Source organism: Leucoraja erinacea, unplaced genomic scaffold (genome assembly GCF_028641065.1).
Source record: "Leucoraja erinacea ecotype New England unplaced genomic scaffold, Leri_hhj_1 Leri_110S, whole genome shotgun sequence".
Lineage (NCBI taxonomy): Eukaryota > Metazoa > Chordata > Chondrichthyes > Rajiformes > Rajidae > Leucoraja > Leucoraja erinaceus.
The window spans coordinates 160001-185572 of record NW_026575352.1 but is presented as its reverse complement, the minus strand read 5'-3'; the positions used below and the strand labels follow the sequence as shown (position 1 = coordinate 185572).

The 25572-nt window shown below is 48.8% G+C and overlaps 1 protein-coding gene across 2 annotated transcripts in view; it reads right to left on the bottom strand.

The window, feature by feature from the left end:
* LOC129715312 (ubiquitin-conjugating enzyme E2 Q1) overlaps nt 1–25572 on the bottom strand; it is a 50972-nt gene that overhangs the window by 22680 nt on the left and 2720 nt on the right. For both annotated transcript variants that reach the window (XM_055665179.1, XM_055665180.1), the window contains exons 2-4: nt 6651–6755; nt 4670–4774; nt 1845–1895 (exon numbers count right to left, since the gene is read on the bottom strand). In XM_055665179.1, the coding sequence (XP_055521154.1) occupies nt 1845–1895; nt 4670–4774; nt 6651–6755 (261 nt within the window). The remainder of the gene's footprint in view (nt 1–1844; nt 1896–4669; nt 4775–6650; nt 6756–25572) is intronic.

Sequence of the window (25572 nt, the reverse complement as noted above, 5' to 3'; positions counted from 1 at the left end):
TGTACACTGACAATTAAAATTGAATCTGAATCTGATCATGGCTGATCATCCCCAATCAGTACCCCGTTCCTGCCTTCTCCCCATATCCCCCGACTCTACTATTTTTAAGAGTCCTATCTAGCTCTCTCTGAAAGCATCCAGAGAACCGGCCTCCACCGCCCTCTGAGGCAGAGAATTCCATAGACTCACAACTCTCTGTGTGAGAAGAAGTGTTTCCTCGTCTCCGTTCTAAATGGCCTTACCCCTCATTCTTAAACTGTGTGTGTGGCCCCTGGTTCTGGACTCCCCCAACATCGGGAACATGTTTCCTGCCTCTAGCGTGTCCAAGCCCTTAACAATCTTATATGTTTCAATAAGATCCTTCTAAACTCCAGAGTGTACAAGCCCAGCCGCTCCATTCTCTCAGCATATGACAGTCCCGCCATCCCGGGAATTAACCTTGTAAACCTACGCTGGGCTCCTTCAATAGCAAGAATGTCCTTCCTCAATTTAGGGGACCAAACTGCACACAATACTCCAGGTATGGTTTCACTAGGGCCCTGTACAACTGCAGAAGGACCTCCTTGCTCCTATACGCAACTCCTCGTGTTATGAAGGCCAACAGGCCACAATTGCACACAATACTCCAGGTGTGGCCTCACTAGGGCTCTGCACAACTGCAGAAGGACCTCTTTGCTAAAACTACAGGGCCGGTCCCACTTTCATGACATAATTCGCGACCTTTTTTACTCGTGGACATGTTTCATCGTGCTAGGAAAAACGCCCCGACCTACTTGATGCCACGAGTACCTACGACTAGAATCACGGCCTGCTACGATCTCGTGACGACCATGCTGTGAGTACGAGTCAAGGGCAAACTCGGCAGAGGTCGTGAACGTGGGACTGGACCTTACCTCAACGGGACAGGCAGCATCTTAAACTTCTGAAGAAGGGTCTCGACCCGAAAGGTCACCTATTCCTTCGCTCCATAGATGCTGCCTCACCCGCTGAGTTTCTCCAGCATTTTTGTCTACCTTCCATTTTCCCAACACCTGCAGTTCCTTCTTCAACTGTTTTAGCTTGCTTTAGTTTTAGAGATACAGCACGGAAACAGTACTGTGCCGACCAGCGATCCCCGCACACTAACACCGCCCCACACTCACTAGGGACAATTTTTACATTTACACCAAGCCAATTAACCTATGAGTTGGAGTGTGTGAGGAAACCGAAGATCTCGTAGAAAAACCCACGCAGGTCACGGGGAGAACGTGCAAACTCCGTACAGACAGCACCCGTGGTCGGGATTGAACCCGGGTCTCCGGCGCTGCATTCGCTGTAAGGCAGCAACTCTACCGTAGTCAGGGACTTCATAAATTCAGGGGGCAGAATTAGGCCATTCGGCCCATCAAGTCCATTCCGCCATTCAATCGTAGACCGATCTATCTCTCCCTCCGAACCCCACTCTCCTGCCTTCTCCCCCATAACCCCTGACACCCGCACTAATCAAAAATCTGCCAATCCGTTAAAAAGCCTTAAAATTATCCACTGACTTGTGGCCTCCACCGCCGTCTGTGGCAACAAATCCCACAGACTCGCCAGCCTCTGGCTAAAGAAATTCTTCCTCGTCTCCTTCCAGAAGATACGCCCTCTAATTCTGAGGCTGTGCCCTCTGGTCCGGGACTCTCTCCCACTGATGGAGACATCCTCGCGGCATCCAGAGGCGCCCACGGCTACGGAAAAGAGCAGCTCAGCCCACAACATGGTCTAGCTTTGTGGATGGGGGTAGGGTGGGGGGAGGAGGGGCAACCGAGGTGTCCCAGAGGCATCATCACCCGCACGCACGCACGATGGGAGCGCGGTCTCACCTCCGCCATCTCCTCGTCTTCCTCCTCGGACGTGACGTCATCTCGCGTGCTCTGTGGGGGGGGTGGGGGGGGCGGGGGAATAAATAAGCACGTAATTTTTAAATTATTTAGCGCTTTTAAATCAAATCATATCGAAGCCAGAGTGCTTTACAGAGAAAAAAAATTAGATTACCATACAACCATATTTGTTATATGGTTATGGTTACACAAAAAAAGCTGGAACAAAAAAGCGGGTGCAGCAGCATCTATGGAGCGCAAGGAAATAGGCGACGTTTCGGGCTGAAACTCAGTATCTTCATTGAGAGTGGCATGCAGGGGCGGGGACAAGAAAAAAGCAAAGGTATGTTGGAGGAGCCCGAAGGCTGGGAGTATAGGGAGGGAGACAGCAGGGGGGGTCTGAGGAAGGGGGAGGAGCGCACAGGACTGGTCTCAAAATTGGGAGAATTCGATGTTCATAGAGGAGTACCCCGAAGGATCACAGACTGATCCCTGGGAATACGACTGTGCTTATTCCTCCAATTTTCGTTTGCTGCTCGCTGTGGCCATGGAGGAGATCTTATAGGACAGAGAGGTCGGAGACGGGTTGGACAGGCTAGAGGGGGAGTTTGAAGTGCTGAGCCACCGGAGGTCCAGGTTGGTTATTGCGTCACTGAGCGGAGGTGTTCGGCGAAACGATTTAAAACCAACCTCCGCTTTTTCTCACCGATATAGATGGCTGACATCTCTGGAGCAGCGGACGCAATAGATGAGTAGTGGAAGAGATGCAGGTGTATATATGGAGTTATATAGGTGTATGAGACTAGGTGAGAGGAAACTTAGAAACATAGAAAATAGGTGCAGGAGTAGAGGCCATTCGGCCCTTCGAGTCTGCACCGCCATTCAATATGATCACGGCTGATCATCCAACTCAGTATCCCATCCCTGCCTTCTCTCCATACCCCCTGATCCCTTTAGCCACAAGGGCCACATCTAACTCCCTCTTAAATATAGCCAATGAACTGTGGCCTCAACTACCTTCTGTGGCAGAGAATTCCACAGAAAACTCCATAGATGCTGCTGCACCCGCTGAGTTTCTCCAGCGCTTTTGTGGATTTTCCAGCATCTGCAGTTCCTTCTTAAAAGCTCCAAAGTAGCACACAGCTCCTGAGTCCGAATGGGTCGCAGGGTGATGCTGGCATGCACTCAGGCCTGGAGTACGATGGACTGGAGTTAGATTGGGCTCTTAAAGATAGCGGAGTCAGGGCACATTGGAAGCAGGCAGGAACGGAGTACTGATTGTAGATGATCAGCCATGATCACATTGAATGGCGGTACTGGCTTGAAGGGCCGAATGGCCTACTCCTGCGCCTCATAGATACTCATAGAAACTAGGTGCAGGAGGAGGCCATTCGGCCCTTCGAGCCAGCACCAGCACCGCCATTCACTGCGATCATGGCTGATCGGCCTCAATCAATAACCAGTGCCTGCCTTCTCCCCGTATCCCTTTATTCCACCAGCCCCTAGAGCTCCATCTAACTCTCTCTTAAATCCATCCAGTGACTTGGCCTCCACTGCCCTCTGTGGCAGGGAATTCCACAAATTCACAACTCTCTGGGTGAAAAAGTTTCTTCTCACCTCAGTCTTAAATGACCTCCCCTTTATTCTAAGACTGTGTGTGGCCCCTGGTTCTGGACTCGCCCAACATTGGGAACATTTTTCCTGCATCTAGCTTGTCCAGTCCTTTTATAATTTGATATGTTTCTATAAGATCCCCCCCCCCCCCCCCTCATCCTTCTAAACTCCAGTGAATACAAGCCTAGTCTTTTCAATCTTTCCTCATATGACAGTCCCGCCATCCCAGGGATCAATCTGGTGAACCTACGCTGCACTGCCTCAATCACAAGGATGTCCTTCCTCAAATTAGGAGACCAAAACTGGACACAATACTCCAGATGTGGTTTCACCAGAGCCCTATACAACTGCTGAGTTCCCTATTGTTTATTCTTTGATGGCATTAGGTCTGAATTTGCTGGTGTTCAGAAGGATGGGGGGTGGGGGAACAACTTATCGAATCGTACCGAATAGTGAAAGGCCTGGATAGTGGGTATTTAGTTTAGAGATACAGCACGGAAATAGGCCCTTCGGCCCATGCCGACCAGCGATCCCCACACACTAACACTATCCTACACACACTAGGGACAATTTACATTTATGCCAAAGCCAATTAGGCAAAAAAACCTGCACGTCTTTGGAGCGTGGGAGGAAACCGGAGATCCTGGAGAGAAAAACCCACGCAGGTCACGGGGAGAACGTGCAAACTCCGCACAGACAGCGCCCGTAGTCAGGATGGAATGCGGGGGGTCGCTGGAGCGGTGAGGCAGCAGCTCTACCCAAAGATCCTATAGCGGAGCAAGAGAGACCACCCCTTCTAAATGCAATGGGGTGATGTGTAGTACGCAATGGGCCTTTTTTTCATCCATTTTAGTAACCCGACCCGACCCGACCCGACTCGCAGTGTAATCAACGTTGCGGGGGAACAGTTTGTGTTAATAAATTATAATTCTGAAAACGAGGAGAAGATTTATACCAAAAGGACTTTGATTTTTACGAGGATGTTCCCGTCTCTGCACTAGTATCTTTGCTCCGCTGTGATGAGATCTTTAGTGCGGAGACGGAAGCCGAAAGCCGGTTACAGAAATGGGGCCGAAAATTCCCCCTGACCGTACCACGTCGTTTGCATCGAGTGGTCTATCTTGCTCGCTGTCGGATCTTTGGCTCCACTGAGCTGCCCCCTCCTTTGAAGGATCGAAAACCACGCACGCAAACACGCGCGCGCCACCACTCACCTGTTCCGTCGGTAGCGGCTGATCCAACATCTCAACGTCGGGATGCTGAGGGAGGTTGTAGAGTTTGCACAGGTCGGAGATTATTCGCTTCAAGTGCTGAAGCAGCTGTCGGGGGAGAGGGGGAGAGGGAGAAGGAGGTGGAGGGGGAGGGGGAGAGGGGGAGAAGGAGGGAGAGAGAGAGGAGAGAAATCAGTACAGAGCAAAGGTGCTCATTCGGCCCTTCGAGCCTTCACTCAATGTGATCATGGCTGATCACCCCCAATCAGTACCCCGTTCCTGCCTTCTCCCCATATCCCCTGACTCTCTCTCGCTATCTTTAAGAGCCCTATCTAGCTCTCTCTTGAAAGAATTCTCTCCAAAGATCCGGCCTCCACCGCCCTCTGAGGCAGAGAAACATAGACAATAGGTGCAGGAGTAGGCCATTCGGCCCTTCGAGCCTGCACAATATGATCATGGCTGATCATCCAACTCAGTATCCCGTACCTGCCTTCTCTCCATACCCCCCTGATCCCTTTAGCCACAAGGGCCACATCTAACTCCCTCTTAAATATAGCCAATGAACTGTGGCCTCAACTACCTTCTGTGGCAGAGAATTCCACACATTCACCACTCTCTGTGTAAAAAACGATTTTCTCATCTCGGTCCTAAAAGACTTCCCTCTTATCCTTAAACTGTAACCCCTAGTTCTGGACTTCCCCAACATCGGGAACAATCTTCATGCATCTAGCCTGTCCAACCCCTTAAGAATTTTGTAAGTTTCTATAAGATCCCCCCTCAAGCTTCTAAATTCTAGCGAGTACAAGCCGAATCTATCCAGTCTTTCTTCATATGAAAGTCCTGCCATCCCAGGAATCAGTCTGGTGAACCTTCTCTGTACTCCCTCTATGGCAAGAACGTCCTTCCTCAGATTTGGAGACCAAAACTGTACGCAATACTCCAGGTGTGGTCTCACCAAGACCCTGTACAACTGCAGTAGAACCTCCCTGCTCCTATACTCAAATCCTTTTGCTATGAATGCTAACATACCATTTGCTTTCTTCACTGCCTGCTGCACCTGCATGCCTACTTTCAATGACTGGTGTACCATGACACCCAGGTCTCGTTGCATCTCCCCTTTTCCTAATCGGCCACCATTCAGATAATAGTCTACTTTCCTGTTTTTGCCACCAAAATGGATAACCTCACAACCTATCTAGCTCTCTCTTGAAAACATCCAGAGAACCGGCCTCCACCGCCCTCTGAGGCAGAGAATTCCACAGACTCACAACTCTCTGCGAGAAAAAGTGTTTCCTCATCTCCGTTCTAAATGGCCGACCCCTTATTCTTAAACTGTGTGTGGCCCCTGGTTCTGGGCTCCCCCAACATCGGGAACATGTTTCCTGCCTCTAGCGTGTCCAAACCCTTAACAATCTTATATGTTTCAATAAGATCCCCTCTCATCCTTCTAAACTCCAGAGTGTACAAGCCCAGTCAATCCATTCTCTCAGCATATGACAGTCCCGCCATCCCGGTAATTAACCTGGTGAACCTACGCTGGGCTCCCTCAATAGCAAGAATGTCCTTCCTCAAATTATGGTACACAATACCCCAGGTGTCGTCTCACCAAGGCTCTGTACAACTGCAGAAGGACCTCTTTGCTCCTATACTCAACTCCTCTTGTTATAAAGGCCAACATGCCATTGGCTTTCTTCACTGCCTGCTGTACCTGCATGCTTACTTTCATAGACTGATGAACAAGGACCCCCAGATCCCCTTTTCCCAACTTGACGCCATTTAGATAGTAATCTGCCTTCCTGTTTTTGATACCAAAGTGGATAACCTCACATTTATCCAGCATTAAACTTCATCTGCCATGCATCTGCCCACTCCCCCAACCTGTCCCAGTCACCCTGCATCCTCTAACTGCAGAGGTTCCTCTTTGCTCCTATACTCGACTCCTCTTGTTATAGAGGCCGACATGCCTTTGGTTTTCGATACTCACCAGGGTGCTGCCTTTCTTGAGGTCGACAAGTCGCTCCAGAACGGCAGCCAGGCTTGGGTCATCAGACTCGACAAACCATATGGGGGGCACCAAGGGGTAGGATTCCTGCAGGGAGGGGTTGGAAGCAGGGTCAGATCCGGAGCCGTTATCCCCCTCCTCACCCCCACTCCATCCCCCAGTCCCAACCCCTTCCATCTCCCCGGAGAGCTTGTATTTGAATTTGAATAACCTTTAATCAGATTCAGATTCAATTTTAATTGTCATTGTCAGTGTACAGTACAGAGACAACGAAATGTATTTAGCATCTCCCTTGAAGAGCGACATAGCAAACGATTTGAATAAAAAAAATAATAAGTGTCCGGGGGGGGGGTGGTGATTGGCAGTCACCGAGGTACGTTGTTTAGTAGAGTGACAGCCGCCGGAAAGAAGCTGTTCCTCGACCCGCTGGTTCGGCAACGGAGAGACCTGTAGCGCCTCCCGGATGGTAGGAGGGTAAACAGTCCATGGTTGGGGTGAGAGCGGTCCTTGGCGATGCTGAGCGCCCTCCGCAGACAGCGCTTGCTTTGGACAGACTCAATGGAGGGGAGCGTGGAACCGGTGATGCGTTGGGCAATTTTCACCACCCTCTGCAATGCCTTCCGGTCGGAGACAGAGCAGTTGCCATACCATACTGTGATGCAGTTGGTAAGGATGCTCTCGATGGTGCAGCGGTAGAAGTTCACCAGGATCTGAGGAGACAGATGGACCTTCTTCAGTCTCCTCAGGAAGAAGAGACGCTGGTGAGCCTTTAATAATCCTTTACAGGAAATTACAGTGCCACAACAGCTTCAAGACAGACATAACACCACACATTTCCACAGATATCTTCAATACTTAATAAGTTAAAATTTTTGTGCATTATAAAACCTTATAGCAGCTGGTATACAAGACTTCCTATGTCTCTCCGTTTTGCACATTGGTGCAATCAGTCTCTGACTGATGATGCTGCACTTGATCACCTTCAGGGCGTGGAGTGGGTGAGTGGGGTTGGTCATTATTGAACCTAGTTTGTTCAGAGTTCTGGCCTCTGCCACCTGCTGGACCGTTAGTTGCTCAGCCCCGACCACTGAGCCGGCCATCCTGATCAGCTTGTCCAGTCTGTTTTTGTCCGCTATTCGGGCGCCTTCTCCCCAACAGGCCACAGCAAAAAACAGAGCACTGGCCACCACTGAATGGTAGACACTGCACAGTAGGGGTTGGCAGATATTAAATGACTTTAGCCTCCTTAAAAAATACAGTCGACTTTGTACACCGCCTCCATATGACTCTTCCAGTCCAGCTCACTGTCAAGCTGCACACCAAGTGTGCAACAGAAAAAGTCCAACGCTCCCCTCTACAATGCCTGCAATGCCCCAAAAACAGCTCAGCCATTCCCCCTCCCCCCCCGTATAAATCCTCCACACACACACCCCCCCACCCCACCACCAGCTCAAGAGTTCCCGCAGTTATATACACACAGTACCGTCCCCAACAGTACTGTCCCCCAGTGTTACACACACACACACACACACACTTGTTCCCACCAGTACTATACCCCAGTGTAACACACACACAGACACACACACACACACACACACACACACACACACACACACATACACACACACATACATACACACACACACACACATATACACACACATACACACACATATATATACACACACACACATATATATACATATACACACACACATATATACATACACACACACACACATATATATATATATACATATACACACATATATACATATATACATACATACATACACACACACACACCTAACACACACGCTAACACACACTCTTACACACGCTAACACACACACACACACACACACAGAACATGTGTATTATGATTGTGTTTATAATTTGTTTGGTTGTTTTGTTGTTTGACTTTTGCACAAAAGTCCGCGAGCATTGCCACTTGACTTGACACACACACACACACACACACACACACACACACACACACACACACACACACACACACACACACACACACACACACACACACACACACACACACACACACACACACACACACACACACACACACACACACACACACACACACACACACACACACACACACACACTCCATCACCAGAACTTGCAAACGTCTTAAGGGGTTGGACAGTCTAGATCCAGGAAGATTGTTCCCGATGTTGGGGAAGTCCACAACAAGGGGTCACAGTTTAAGGAGAAAGGGGAAATCTTTTAGGACTGAGATGAGAAAAACATTTTTTACACAGAGAGTGGTGAATCTGTGGAATTCTCTGCCACAGAAGGTAGTTGAGGCCACACAGTTCATTGGCTATAGTTAAGAGGGAGTTAGATGTGGCCCTTGTGGCTAAAGGGATCACCTATCTTCAGGCTCGTCCTGACATCCCACGAATGGAGAAACTCAGCGGGTGAGGCAGCGTTTATGGAGAGAAGGAATAGGCGACGTCTCGACCCGAAACATCGCCTGTTCCTTCGCTCCATAGATGCTGCCTCACCCGCTGAGTTTCCCCAACATTTTTGTCTACCTTCAATTGTTCCAGCATCTGCAGTTCCTTCTTAAACAATTAAATAGTCATAGTCGCAGTCAATCAATTGATCGCACTTCCAAAGTCCACAACAAAGCACAGTTAACACAGTACTTGTCCACCGCCTAACGCAAGCAAGTTCCATCCATCTGCCATTTAAACTCAGACAGTAGGAGACCAAGGAACTGCAGAGAGACACAGAAAGCTGGAGTAACTCAGCGGGTCAGACAGCATCGCTGGGGAAAAACAAATGGGTGAAGTTTCAGGTCACGACCCTCCTTCAGGTACACCAGTCATTGAAAGTAGGCATGCAGGTGCAGCAGGCAGTGAAGAAAGCGAATGGTATGTTAGCATTCATAGCAAAAGGATTTGAGTATAGGAGCAGGGAGGTTCTACTGCAGTTGTACAGGGTCTTGGTGAGACCACACCTGGAGTATTGTGTACAGGTTTGGTCTCCTAATCTGAGGAAGGACATTCTTGCCATAGAGGGAGTACAGAGAAGGTTCACCAGACTGATTCCTGGGATGTCAGGACCTTCATATGAAGAAAGACTGGATAGACTTGGCTTGTACTCGCTAGAATTTAGAAGATTGAGGGGGGATCTTATAGAAACTTCCTAAATTCTTAAGGGGTTGGACAGGCTAAATGCAGGAAGATTGTTCCCGATGTTGGTGAAGTCCAGAACAAGGGGTCACAGTTTAAGGATAAAGGGGAAATCTTTTAGGACTGAGATGAGAAAAACATTTTTTTACACAGAGAGTGGTGAATCTCTGGAATTCTCTGCCACAGAAGGTAGTTGAGGCCACACAGTTCATTGGCTATATTTCAGAGGGAGTTAGATGTGGCCCTTGTGGCTAAACATAGAAACATAGAAATTAGGTGCAGGAGTAGGCCATTCGGCCCTTTGAGCCTGCACCGCCATTCAATATGATCAAGGCTGATCATCCAACTCAGTATCCTGTACCTGCCTTCTCTCCATACCCCCTGATCCCTTTAGCCACAAGGGCCACATCTAACTCCCTCTTAAATATGTGCCAATGAACTGTGTGGCCTCAACTAAAGGGATCAGGGGGTATGGAGAGAAGGCAGGTACAGGATACTGAGTTGGATGATCAGTCATGATCATATTGAATGGCGGTGCAGGCTCGAAGGGCCGAACGGCCTCTACTCCTGCACCTATTTCCTATGTTTCAGACTGGAGTCTGTCTGAAGAAGGGTCCCGACCTGAAACGCCACCCATTCGTTTTCTCCAGCGAGCCTGTAGATAGGTCTGGAACTGAAGCATCACCTGTGGCACCGGCCAGCAATCACCCCCATGCACTAACACAACCCTAGGGACAATTTACAATTTTTACCGGGGGAGGAATCCACCTACAAACCCGCACGTTTTTGGTCCAGACCATCCGTCAACCGTTAATCCCACTTTCTCATCCACTCCCTACGCAAAAAAACTTGAACTTAAAATTAAATTGAACATGAAAAGACAAGCGACTGTTGGCTGGTCGCCTTGACAGGAACGAACAAACAAACAAACGACCAAATGTACGTTGGCGTATATCCTGGCAGAGGATTTGAAAACAGCGAAAATGTCATAATATCAGATAATTCAGATGCACCCGTAGCACTTGGCACCATTTGAAAAATTAGTTCTTCTTGGAGAGAAGGAATGGGCGACGTTTCGGGCCGAGACCCAAAGGGTCTCGAGCCGAAACGTCACCCATTCCTTCCCCCCCCCCGAGCTGCTGCCTGTCCCGCACTCCAGCACTCTGTGAAACGTCACCTATCTACGTTCTCCACAGATGCTGCCTGACCCGCTGAGTTACTCCAGCACTCTGTGAAACGTCATCTATCCATGTTCCCCACAGATGCTGCCTGACCCGCTGAGTTACTCCAGCACTCTGTGAAACGTCACCTATCCATGTTCCCCACAGATGCTGCCTGACCCGCTGAGTTACTCCGGCACTCTGTGAAACGTCACCTATCCATGTTCTCCACAGATGCTGCCTGACCCGCTGAGTTACTCCAGCACTCTGTGAAACGTCACCTATCCATGTTCTCCACAGATTCTCCACAGATGCGTCACCTATCCATTTCTCCACAGATGCTGCCTGACCCGCTGAGTTACACCAGCATTTTGTGTCTACCTTCGATTTAAACCAGCATCTGCAGTTCTTCCCTACACATTAATTATTTTTTCTGCTCCTATCTGATGAAGATATCTATTCAAGAGAGAGTTAGATTTAGTTCTTGGGGCTAACGGAATCAAGGGATATGGGGGAGAAGGCAGGAACCGGGGTACTGATTGTGGATGATCAGCCATGATCATATTGAATGGCAGTGCTGGCTCGTCGGGCCGAATGGCCTACTCCTGCACCTATTGTCTACTGTCAATGGTGGTGCTGGCTTGATGGGCCGAATGGCCTACTCCTGCACCTATCGTCTACTGTCAATGGTGGTGCTGGCTCGACGGGCCGAATGGCCTACTCCTGCACCTATTGTCCATTGTTAATGGCTGTGCTGGCTCGATGGGCCGAATGGCCTACTCCTGCACCTATCGTCTACTGTCAATGGTGGTGCTGGCTCGACGGGCCGAATGGCCTACTCCTGCACCTATTGTCCATTGTTAATGGCTGTGCTGGCTCGATGGGCCGAATGGCCTACTCCTGCACCTATTGTCTACTGTCAATGGTGGTGCTGGCTCGACGGGCCGAATGGCCTACTCCTGCACCTATTGTCTATTGTCAATGGCAGTGCTGGCTCGACGGGCCGAATGGCCCACTCCTGCACCTATTTCTCTAAGTTTCTAAATGACAAGATCCAGTGAAGCCATTGCTTAGGCCCAACCAAGCCTGGGCCTCAATTTAAGAGTCGGCTCCCACTGGCAGCTGCTGAGGCGGGCAGATTTTTAAACGCATTGTGTCAGCGATAGTGGGGATTAACACAAATAACGTCAGCTGGTGCCCCAGCTACTGTAAGCATGAATTCCCCTTCATCAGTTTCTGCTCCGCAGTCATCAAAATAGGGGCCTCGCTTGGGCCGAAAGTCACACACACACACACTGCATGACAGTCACAGAATGTAAAGTTACAATGTGCCCTAGTCACACGAAATATACTAAATGATATAGGAGCAGGGAGGTTCTACTGCAGTTGTACAGGGTCTTGGTGAGACCACACCTGGAGTATTGCGTACAGTTTTGGTCTCCTAATCTGAGGAAATACATTATTGCCATAGAGGGAGTACAGAGAAGGTTCACCAAACTGATTCCCGGGATGGCAGGACTTTCATATGAAGAAAGACTGGATACACTCGGCTTGTACTCGCTGGAATTTAGAAGATTGAGGGGGGATCTTATAGAAACTTACAAAATTCTTAAGGGGTTGGACAGGCTAGATGCAGGAAGATTGTTCCCGATGTTGGGGAAGTCCAGCACAAGGGGTCACACACACAGTTTAAGGATAAGGGGGAAGTCTTTTAGGACCGAGATGAGAAAATCATTTTTTTTCCCACAGAGAGTGGTGAATCTGTGGAATTCTCTGCCACAGAAGGTATTGTTCATTGGCTATATTTACAAGGTAATTAGATGTGGCCCTTGTGGCTAAAGGGATCAGAGGGTATGGAGAGATGGCAGGGATGGGATACCGAGTTGGATGATCAGCCATGATCATATTGAATGGCGGTGCAGGCTCGAAGGGCCGAATGGCTTCTACTCCTGCACCTATTGTCTATGTTTCTATGAACAGTAGATGCAGGTTTAAACAGAAGACAGACACAGAGTGCTGGAGTAACTCAGTGGAGTCAGGCAGCATCTGTGGAGAACATGGATAGGTGACATTTCACAGAGTGCTGGAGCAACTCAGTGGGTCAGGCAGCATCTGTGGAGAACATGGATAGGTGACGTTTCACAGAGTGCTGGAGTAACTCAGCGGGTCAGGCAGCATCTGTGGAGAACTAGGATAGGTGACGTTTCACAGAGTGCCAGAGTAACTCAGCGGGTCAGGCAGCGTCTGTGGAGAACATGGATAGGTGACGTTTCACAGAGTGCTGGAGTAACTCAGCGGGTCAGGCAGCATCAGTGGAGAACATGGATAGGTGACGTTTCACAGAGTGCTGGAGAACTCACGGGTCAGGCAGCATCTGTGGTGGATAGTTTTCACAGAGTGCTGGAGTAACTCAGCGGGTCAGGCAGCATCTCCGGAGAGAAGTAATGGATATCGATCTGGGTCGAGACCCTTCTTCAGACTTTCGATAAGAATCTTCCGATTAAAGATAGCCCGAGTGTTTAAGAAGGAACTGCAGATGCTGGAAAAATCGGTGGACAAAAATGCTGGAGAAACTCAGTGGGTGAGGCAGCATCTATGGAGCGAAGATAGTCCGAGGGTCACCAATGAGGTGGATGGGAGGTCAGGACCACTCTCTAGTTGGTGAGAGGACGGTTCAGTTGCCTGATAACATCCGGGAAGAAACTGAAACTGAATGGCCTACTCCTGCACCTATTTTCTATGTTTCTAATCTTGAGGTGTGTGTTCGTTTTGACACTTCTGTCCCTCTTGCCCGATGGGAGAGGGGGGAAGAGGGAGCGAGACTGATCCGCGATGATGCTGCTGGCCTTCCCGAGGCAGCGTGACGTCCAGCCCAGAAGCATGAATGTAGCCCGGAATGATGGGCTGAATGGTCCCCATGTTCAGTATAGAAGCTGGGATGTAATGTTAAAATTGTACAAGGCATTGGTGAGGCCAAATCTGGAGTATGGTGTACAATTTTGGTCGCCTAATTATAGGAAGGATGTCAACAAAATTGAGAGAGTACAGAGGAGATTTACTAGAATGTTGCCGGGGTTTCAGCAACTAAGTTACAGAGAAAGGTTGAACAAGTTAGGGCTTTATTCTTTGGAGCGCAGAAGGTTAAGGGGGGACTTGATAGAGGTTTTTAAAATGATGAGAGGGATAGACAGAGTTGACGTGGAAAAGCTTTTCCCACTGAGAGTAGGGAAGATTCAAACAAGGGGACATGACTTGAGAATTAAGGGACTGAAGTTTAGGGGTAACATGAGGGGGAACTTCTTTACTCAGAGAGTGGTAGCTGTGTGGAATGAGCTTCCAGTGAAGGTGGTGGAGGCAGGTTTGTTTTTATCATTTAAAAATAAATTGGATAGTTATATGGATGGGAAGGGAATGGAGGGTTATGGTCTGAGCGCAGGTATATGGGACTAGGGGAGATTATGTGTTCGGCACGGACTAGAAGGGTCGAGATGGCCTGTTTCCGTGCTGTAATTGTTATATGGTTATATGGTTCAGTGAAATGAACCCACCAATGTCCTCAACCCATTTGTGTAGGAAGGAACTGCAGATGCTGGTTTAAATCGAAGATAAGACACAATATGCTGGAGTAACTCAGCGGGACAGGCAGCATCTCTGGAGAGAATGAATGGGTGACGTTTCGGGTCGAGACCCTTCGATACGATAGAAGTTAATTTAACCCAGGAGAGAAATTAATCTGCCAACAGTCATAAAAATAGTCACAAAAAACTGATCTGAACATAACTAAGAGGTACAGAAGTGTGAAAACGCACACCACCAGATTCAGAGACAGGTTTTTTTCCCCGGCTGTTATCAGGCAACTGAACCCTCCTCTCACCACTTGGGCTCTATGTAGGAAGGAACTGCAGATGCTGGTTTACACCGAAGATAAAACACAAAATGCTGGAGTAACTCAGCGGGACAGGCAGCATCTCTGGAGGAAAAGCAATAGGTTTAAGTCGAGACCTTTCTTGGACCCTTTAGAGACTTTGGGAGAGGTCGAGGTGGTGCAGCGGGTAGAGTTGCTACCTCACTGCGCCAGAGACCCGGGTTCCATCCTGACTATGGGCGCTGTCTGTAGGGAGTTTGCACGTTCTCCCCGTGACCTGCCTGGGTTTTCTCCGAGATCTTCGGTTTCCTCCCACACTCCAAAGACGTGCTGGTTTGTAGGTTGACACAAAATGCTGGAGTAACTCAGCGGGTCAGGCAGCATCTGTGGAGAGAAGGAATGGGTGACGTTTATCGGGTCGAGAACCTTCTTCAGACTCGACCCGAAACGTCACCTATCCACGTTCTCCACAGATGCTGCCTGACCCGCTGAGACCCGCTGAGTTACTCCAGCACTCTGTGAAACGTCACCTATCCATGTTCTCCACAGATGCTGCCTGACCCGCTGAGTTACTCCAGCACTCTGTGAAACGTCACCTATCCATGTTCTCCACAGGTGCTGCCTGACCCGCTGAGTTACTCCAGCACTCTGTGAAACGTCACCTATCCATGTTCTCCACAGATGCTGCCTGACCCGCTGCGTTACTCCAGCACTCTGTGAAACGTCACCTATCCATGTTCTCCACAGATGCTGCCTGACCCGCTGAGTTACTCCAGCACTCTGTGAAACGTCACCTATCCATGTTCTCCACAGATGCTGCCTGACCCGCTGAGTTATGGTGCAGCAGCATCTATGGAGCTAAGGAAATAGGCAACGTTTCGGGCCGAAATCCATCTGGAAATAGGCAACGTTTCGGGCCGAAACCCTTACGGGTTTCGGCCCAAAACGTTGCCTATTTCCTTAGCACCACAGATGATGCCTGACCCGCTGAGTTACTTTACCAGCATCTGCAGTTCTTTCTCACACAGATTTCTAGGTTAATTGGTTTGGTATAAAACGTAAAATTGTCCCTGGTGTGTATGTGTGTGTGTGTGTGTAGGATGGTGACAGTGTGCGGGGATCGCTGGTCGGCACGGACTCGGTGGGCCGAAGGGCCTGTTTCCGCGCTGTATCTCTAAACTATACGTTCTCCTCTCTCCAATGGAACCTCTCTGACTGCTGCTCCTCTACAGCCATGGCAAGTGATGGACTTCAGGAAGCCAAGAGACCCACATCCATTGCATTGACCGGATCAAAGAGATGGCCAAATGATTCACATCCCTCAGAGTGAATATCACCAACAACTAGTCCTGGACCAGCCATGATCCAAGCAACGGCCAACACAGCACACCAACAGACAATAGACAACAGGTGCAGGAGTAGGGCCATTCGGCCCTTCGAGCCAGCACCGCCATTCAATGTGATCATGGCTGATCATCCCCAATCAGTACCCCGTTCCTGCCTTCTCCCCATATCCCCTGTCTCCGCTATTTAGAGACAATATTTAGAGACCCATAAACACAATAAGACACAGATAGATATATAATAATCAATAATATGATCAATTAAAAACTAATACTAGCTAAACAAAACTGAAGACCGTAGTGGCAAAGACACAGACAATAGACAGGAGTAGTGCAGGAGTAGAGGCCATTCGTCCCTTCGAGCCAATGTGATCATGGCTGATCATCCCCAATCAGTTCCCCGTTCCTGCCTTCTCCCCCATATCCCCTGACTCCGCTATCTTTAAGAGCCCTATCTAGCCCTCTCTTGAAAGCATCTAGAGAACCGGCCTCCACCACCCTCCGAGGCAGAGAATTCCACAGACTCACGACTCTCTGTGAGAAAAAGTGTTTCCTCGTCTCCGTTCTAAATGGCTGACTCCTTATTCTTAAACTGTGTGTGGCCCCTGGTTCAGGACTTCCCCAACATCGTTTCCTGCCTCTAGCGTGTCCAAACCGGTAACAATCTTATAATTGGAGCCCGAGGGGCAATTTTTTTGTTTACACCAAGTGTGATAGGTGTACGGAATGATCGTTGAGGCAGGTACTATCACAATGTTTCAAAAAAACATTCAGACAGGTACATGTTTAAGAAAGAACTGCAGATGCTGGAAAAATCGACGGTGGACAAAAATGCTGGAGAAACTCAACAGGTGAGGCAGCATCTATGGAGCGAAGGAAATGGTGACATTTTGGGTCGAGACCCTTCTTCACAAAAAAGCTGGGGAAACTCAGCGGGTGAGGCAGCATCTATGGAGCGAAGGAATGGGTGACGTTTCGGGTCGAGACCCTTCTTCACAAAAAAACTGTGTGTGGCCCCTGGTTCTGGACTCCCCCAACATCGGGAACATGTTTCCTGCCTTTAGCGTGTCCAAACCCTTAACAATCTCATATGTTTCAATGAGATACCCGCTCATCCTTCTAAACTCCAGAGTGTACAAGCCCAGCCGCTCCACTCTCCCAGCGTATGACAGTCCCGCCATCCCGGGAATTACCCTAAACCAGTGGCTCTTCTTCCTCAAGAAGGCGTGGGAAGTTTGACATAGAAACATAGAAACATAGAAATTAGGTGCAGGAGTAGAGGCCATTCGGCCCTTCGAGCCTGCACCGCCATTCAATATGATCATGGCTGATCATCCAACTCAGTATCCCGTACCTGCCTTCTCTCCATACCCCCTGATCCCCTTAGCCACAAGGGCCACATCTAACTCCCTCTTAAATATAGCCAATGAACTGGCCTCAACTACCCTCTGTGGCAGAGAGTTCCAGAGATTCACCACTCTCTGTGTGAAAAAAGTTCTCCTCATCTCAGTTTTAAAGGATTTCCCCCTTATCCTTAAGCTGTGACCCCTTGTCCTGGACTTCCCTAACATCGGGAACAATCTTCCTGCATCTAGTCTGTCCAACCCCTTAAGAATTTTGTAAGATTCTATAAGATCCCCTCTCAATCTTCTAAATTCTAGAGAGTATAAACCAAGTCTATCCAGTCTTTCTTCATAAGACAGTCCTGACATCCCAGGAATCAGTCTGATGACTCCTATACAACTCTCACCAACTTCTACAGATGCGCCGCAGAGAGCATTTTATCCCCCTGGTTTGGGAACCAAGGCCTCAAGAAACTGCAGAGAATTGTGGACGCAGCCCAGACCATCACACACACACACACACACACACACACCAACCGACCTCCCATCCACCGTTCCATCTCCATCCAGAGAGTTGTGGGCAGTTGCAGCCCAGACCATCACACACACACACACACACAAACCAACCTCCCTTCCATCCATCGCCTCCATCTACACCTCACGCTGCCTCGGCAAGGCCAGCAGCATCATCGCGGACCAGTCTCACCCCACCCGGTCACTCCCTCTTCTCCCCTCTCCCATCGGACAAGAGGTACAGAAGTGTGAAAACGAACACACACACACACACACACCTCCAGATTCAGGGGCAGATTCTTCCCGGCTCTTATCAGGCAACTGAACCGTCCTCTCACCAACTAGAGAGCGGTCCTGACCTCCCATCCACCTCGTTGGAGACCCTCGGACTATCTTTAATAGAAACATAGAAATTAGGTGCAGGAGTAGGCCATTCGGCCCTTCGAGCCTGCACCGCCATTCAATATGATCATGGCTGATCATCCAACTCAGTATCCCGTACCTGCCTTCTCTCCATACCCCCTGATCCCCTTAGCCACAAGGGCCACATCTAACTCCCTCTTAAATATAGCCAATGAACTGGCCTCAACTACCCTCTGTGGCAGAGAGTTCCACAGATTCACCACTCTCTGTGTGAAAAAAGTTCTTCTCATCTCGGTTTTAAAGGATTTCCCCCTTATCCTTAAGCTGTGACCCCTTGTCCTGGACTCCCCAACATCGGGAACAATCTTCCTGCATCTAGCCTGTCCAACCCCTTAAGAATTTTGTAAGTTTCTATAAGATCCCCTCTCAATCTCCTAAATTCTAGAGAGTATAAAACCAAGTCTATCCAGTCTTTCTTCATAAGACAGTCCTGACATCCCAGGAATCAGTCTGGTGAACCGTCTCTGCACTCCCTCTATGGCAATAATGTCCTTCCTCAGATTTGGAGACCAAAACTGTACGCAATACTCCAGGTGTGGTCTCACCAAGACCCTGTACAACTGCAGTAGAACCTCCCTGCTCCTATACTCAAATCCTTTTGCAATGAAAGCTAACATACCATTCGCTTTCTTTACTGCCTGCTGCACCTGCATGCCTACCTTCAATGACTGGTGTACCATGACACCCAGGTCTCGCTGCATCTCCCCCTTTCCCAATCGGCCACCATTTAGATAATATCGGGCTTGACCTTGCACTAAACGTTATTCCCTGTATCCTGTATCTGTCCACTGTGGACGGCTCGATTGTAATCATGTATTGTCTTTCCGCTGACTGGTTAGCACGCAACGTTTTCCCTCCGTACACGTGACAATGAACTAAATGCTCTTGATTCAGATTCACTACATCACCCATCTACCAATCCACCCCCCACCCCACACACTTCACCTCACCTGCATCGTACCTGGTCAGCTACACCTCACCTGGCCACCTACACTTGCCAGGCTTTGTCCCATCCCACCTCTCTTTTCCAGCTTTCTCACCACCTATGCATCATTCCCCCTCCACAGATGCTGCCTGACACGTGCTGAGTTCCTCCAGCACTTTGTGTTTTGCTCCCAGATTCGCATGCCATTGCAGCATCTGCTGTTGCTCCTGTCATTATTTCACTGCTACAAACATAGAAAATAGGTGCAGGAGGAGGCCATTCGGCCCTTCGAGCCAGCACCGCCATTCATTGTGATCATGGCTGATCGTCCCCTATCAATAACCCGTGCCTGCTTTCTCCCCATATCCCTTGACTCCACTAGCCCCTAGAGCTCTATCTAACTCTCTCTTAAATCCATCCAGTGACTTGGCCTCCACTGCCCTCTGTGGCAGGGAATTCTACAAATTCACAACTCTCTGGGTGAAAACGTTTTTTCTCATCACCTCAGTCTTAAATGACCTCCCCTTAATTATAAGACTGTGTGGCCCCTGGTTCTGGACTCGCCCAACATTGGGAACATTTTTCCTGCATCGAGCTTGTCCAGTCCTTTTATAATTTTATATGTTTAGAAACATAGAAATTAGGTGCAGGAGTAGAGGCCATTCGGCCCTTCGAGCCTGCACCGCCATTCAATATGATCATGGCTGATCATCCAACTCAGTATCCCGTACCTGCCTTCTCTCCATACCCTCTGATCCCCTTAGCCACAAGGGCCACATCTAACTCCCTCTTAAATATAGCCAATGAACTGGCCTCGACTACCCTCTGTGGCAGAGAGTTCCAGAGATTCACCACTCTCTGTGTGAGTTTCTATAAGACCCCCCACCCCTCATCCTTCTAAACTCCAGTGAATACAAGCCTAGTCTTTTCAATCTTTCCTCATATGACAGTCCCGCCGTTAGAGCTCCTCACGGCTGAAGTTCTCCTCCTCTCTCCGACAGGAGTTCTGCTGGATCTTGCCGACCTCCCTCCGCCACCCCCCTCTGTGATTCACCCCCTACTCCATCACTCTGAGGAGGGGTCCCGACCCGAAACGTCGCCTGTCCATTCCCTCCGCGGATGCCGCTGCTTGTCCCGCTGAGTTCCCCCAGCCGACTCCGCGCCGACCAGCAATCACCCCGCACATCAGTCCTATCCTACACACACCAGTTACAATTTACAATTTTACCGAAGCCAATTAACCTACAAACCCGCACGTCTGGATAGACTCGGCTTGTACAAGACTGGATAGACTCGGCTTGTACAAGACTGGATAGACTCGGCTTGTACAAGACTGGATAGACTCGGCTTGTACTCGCTAGAATTTAGAGATTGAGAGGGGATCTTATAGAAACATACAAAATTCTTAAGGGGTTGGACAGGCTAGATGCATGAAGATTATTCCCGATGTTGGGGAAGTCCAGAACAAGGGGCCACACACACAGTTTTATGGATAAGGGGGAAATCTTTTAGGACCGAGATGAGAAAAACATTTTTTTTCACACACAGAATGGTGAATCTGTGGAATTCTCTGCCGCAGAAGGTAGTTGAGGCCACACAGTTCATTGGCTATATTTAAGAGGGAGTTAGATGTGGCCCTTGTGGCTAAAGGGATCAGGGGGTATGGAGAGAAGGCAGGGATGGGATACTGAGTTGGATGATCAGCCATGATCATATTGAATGGCGGTGCAGGCTCGAAGGGCCGAATGGCCTACTCCTGCACCTATTTTCTATGTTTCTATGTCTTTGGAGTGTGGGAGGAAACCGGAGGGCCCAGAGAAAACTCATGGGGAGAACGTGCAGACTCCGTACAGACAGCACCCGGAGTCAGGATCGAACCCGGGTCCCTGACGCTGTGAGGCAGCAGCTCTACCCGCTGCGCCACCGCGCCTCCTGTCTCCTCCTCCTCACCTGCCTACAGAATATTTACAGATTCATTTCTATGTCCACTCACTCATTTCATTTCTTGCTTACATGCCGAGCTCTACGTCAATCTGCCGGGTATTGTTAAATTCGACAACGCGGAGATTACGGCCAGTTATCGACCCAGCGGGACAGGCGGCGTCTGTGGAGAGAAGGAACGGGCGATGTTTTTGGGCGAGACCCTTCTTCAGACCCCAAACTTCAAAACGTCACCCATTCCTTCTGCTGCCTGACCCGCTGAGTTACTCCAGCACTCTGTGAAACGTCACCTATCCATGTTCTCCACAGATGCTGCCTGACCCGCTGAGTTACTCCAGCACTCTGTGAAACGTCACCTATCCATGTTCTCCACAGATGCTGCCTGGCCCGCTGAGTTATGGTGCAGCAGCATCTATGGAGCGAAGGAAATAGGCAACGTTTCGGGCCAAAACCCTTCTGGAAATAGGCAACTTTTCGGGCCGAAACCCGGAAGGGTTTCGACCCGAAATGTTGCCTATTTCCTTAGCTCCATAGATGCTGCCTGACCCGCTGAGTTACTCCAGCACTCTGTGAAACGTCACCTATCCATGTTCTCCACAGATGCTGCCTGACCCGCTGAGTTACTCCAGCACTCTGTCCCATTTAAAATCTCTGCCTGAACTCTATGCCCTCTAGCTTTAGAATCCTTCAACCTTCAGGTAACAAAAATGTTCCCTCAGCCTACGACACTGCAAAAAAAAAGTCCCGGCCTACACAACCTCTCCATATATATATTTTCACACAGGGAGTGGTGAATCTCTGGAACTCTCTGCCACAGAGGATAGTCGAGGCCAGTTCATTGGCTATATTTAAGAGGGAGTTAGATGTGGCCCTTGTGGCTAAGGGGATCAGGGGGTATGGAGAGAAGGCAGGTACAGGATACTGAGTTGGATGATCAGCCATGATCATATTGAATGGCGGTGCAGGCTCGAAGGGCCGAATGGCCTACTCCTGCACCTATTTTATATATATATATATATATATTATATATATATATATATATATATATATATATATAGTGTCTTCTTTGGAGTATATACACCTGAGGCCCAGGTAACACCCTGGTGAATCACTTCTGCTCCATTTTCAACATTGCTATCCTTTCTGTAATTGGCCCACAGTTCAGTCATAGAGCATGGAAACAGGCCCTTCGGCCGAACTTGCCCAGCCTAGCCACAATGCCCCATCTACACTAGGTCCCACCGGCCTGCGTTTGGCCCATATCCCTCTAAACCCACCCTATCCATGTACCTGTCTAACTGTTTCGATAGTCCCCGCCTCAACTACCTGGTTCCATACACCCACCACCCTCTGTGTGAAAAAGTTACCCCTCAGATTCCTATTGAATCTTTTAACCATATAACCATATAACAATTACAGCACGGAAACAGGCCATCTCGGCCCTACAAGTCCATGCCGAACAATTTTTTTTTCCCCTTAGTCCCACCTGCCTGCACACATACCATAAGCCTCCATTCCCTTCTCATCCATATGCCTATCCAATTTATTTTTAAATGATACCATCGAACCTGCCTCAACCAATTCCACAAAAGAAGTTCCCCCTCATATTACCCCTAAACTTCTGTCCCTTAATTCTGAAGTCATGTCCTCTTGTTTGAATCTTCCCTATTCTCAAAGGGAAAAGCTTGTCCACATCAACTCTGTCTATCCCTCTCATCATTTTAAAGACCTCTATCAAGTCCCCCCTTAACCTTCTGCGCTCCAGAGAATAAAGACCTAACTTATTCAACCTATCTCTGTAACTTAGTTGTTGAAACCCACACAACATTCTAGTAAATCTCCTCTGTACTCTCTCTATTTTGTTGACATCCTTCCTATAATTGGGCGACCAAAATTGTACACCATACTCCAGATTTGGTCTCACCAATGCCTTGTACAATTTTAACATTACATCCCAGCTTCTATACTCATGTTTCAATAGACAATAGGTGCATTCGGCCCTTCGAGCCAGCACCGCCATTCAATGTGATCATGGCTGATCATCCCCAATCAGTACCCCGTTCCTGCCTTCTCCCCATATCTCCCGACTCCACCCATGATTCTGTCCAAATGCTTCTTAAACGCCGAGTGTGGTCTCATGCTATATACTGGGAGTGATACACTTTGAATATTGCCCCGATAATGTGTAATATTCGCAAACATTTTTATATCACAATCACTATAACATATTTAAGAAAGAACTGCAGATGCTGGAAAAATCGAAGGTAGACAAAAATGCTGGAGAAACTCAGCGGGTGCGGCAACATCTATGGAGTGAAGGAATGGGTGATGTTTTGGGTCGAGATATCTGAAGAAGGGCCTCAACCCGAAACGTCACCTATTCCTTCGCTCCACAGATGCTGCCTCACCCGCTGAGTTTCTCCAGCATTTTTGTCCACCTATAACATATATAGTGTTGCCAATTCTTAAGGGGTTGGACAGGCTAGATGCAGGAAGATTGTTCCCGATGTTTGGGAAGTCCAGAACAAGGGGTCACAGTTTAAACATAGACAATAGGTGCAGGAGTAGGGGCCATTCGTCCCTTCGAGCCTGCACCGCCATTCAATATGATCATGGCTGATCATCCAACTCTGTATCCTGTACCTGCCTTCTCTCCATACCCCCTGATCCCTTTAGCCACAAGGGCCACATCTAACTCCCTCTTAAATATAGCCAATGAACTGGCCTAAGGATAAGGCGGAAGTCTTTTAGGACCGAGATGGGGAAAACATTTTTCACACAGAGAGTGGTGAATCTGTGGAGGTAGATAAAAGTGCTGGAGATACTCAGCGGGTGCAGCAGCATCTATGGAGTGAAAGAAATAGGCTATGGTGAATCTGTGGAATTCTCTGCCACAGAAGGTAGTTGAGGCCACACAGTTCATTGGCTATATTTAAGAGGGAGTTAGATGTGGCCCTTGTGGCTAAAGGGATCAGGGGGTATGGAGAGAAGGCAGGGACAGGATACTGAGTTGGATGATCAGCCATGATCATATTGAATGGCGAAAGGTGCAGGCTCGAAGGGCTGAATGGCCTCTACTCCTGCACCTATTGTCTATGTTTCTATGTTGGACAGCATGGGCAAGTTGGGCCGAAAGGCCTGTTTCCACCCTGTGTAACTGTGACTTCATTAAAGGCCAGCGATTAGTAAGATAACTTACAACTAGAGTGAACGACAATGGGTTATAGATAGTTGGGGGGGGGCAGCTGTTTCTATACCATATCTCTAAACTAATACATAATGAAATACACGCACTCATACACACAAGCACACTAACACACACACACATACATACACACACACACACACATACATACACAACATACACACTCACACACACACATAGATATATATATACACACACACTCATACACACACATGCTCATATACACACACACTAACACACACACACCCACAGACACACACACACACATACACATACACACACTAACACACACACACACACTCACTCACATACACAGACCCACTAACACACACACATACATACACACACATACATACACACACACACACACACACACATACACATACACACACACACACACACACACACACACACACACACACACACACACACACACACACACACACACACACACACACACACACACACACACACACATACATACACACACACACCACACACACACACACACACCCACTAACACACACACACATATACACACACACACACACACACCTACACACACTCATATATACACACACTAACTCACATACACACCTACATACACACACCTACTAACACACACACACACACACTATACACAATCGCCACATCGGAGCACAGCCGTTCACACAAACACTGTGGGCGAAGGAATGTCGGGCCCAGTCGGGAGATGGACTCACTCCAAGTGCAGGCTGTGAGTGAGTGGGTTTATGATGGTGCAGGGAGACAAATCTGGTAACGAAGTAGCGCGGCGGCCATTGCAGCTCACACACCAACAATCCCTTCCGCCTCTCACAGAGCCAGTCTCCCCTCTACACCTCCCTCCCTCTCTCTAGCTCTCCCCGCCCCTCGATTTATTTTTGGTCTCGTTCTGCTTGAACTTTTAGGCCTCAGCCCGCTTCATGTCGCCTCTTGTTCACACACGCACACAAGTACACAGATACACACACGCAGATATATATATATATATACATACACACACACAG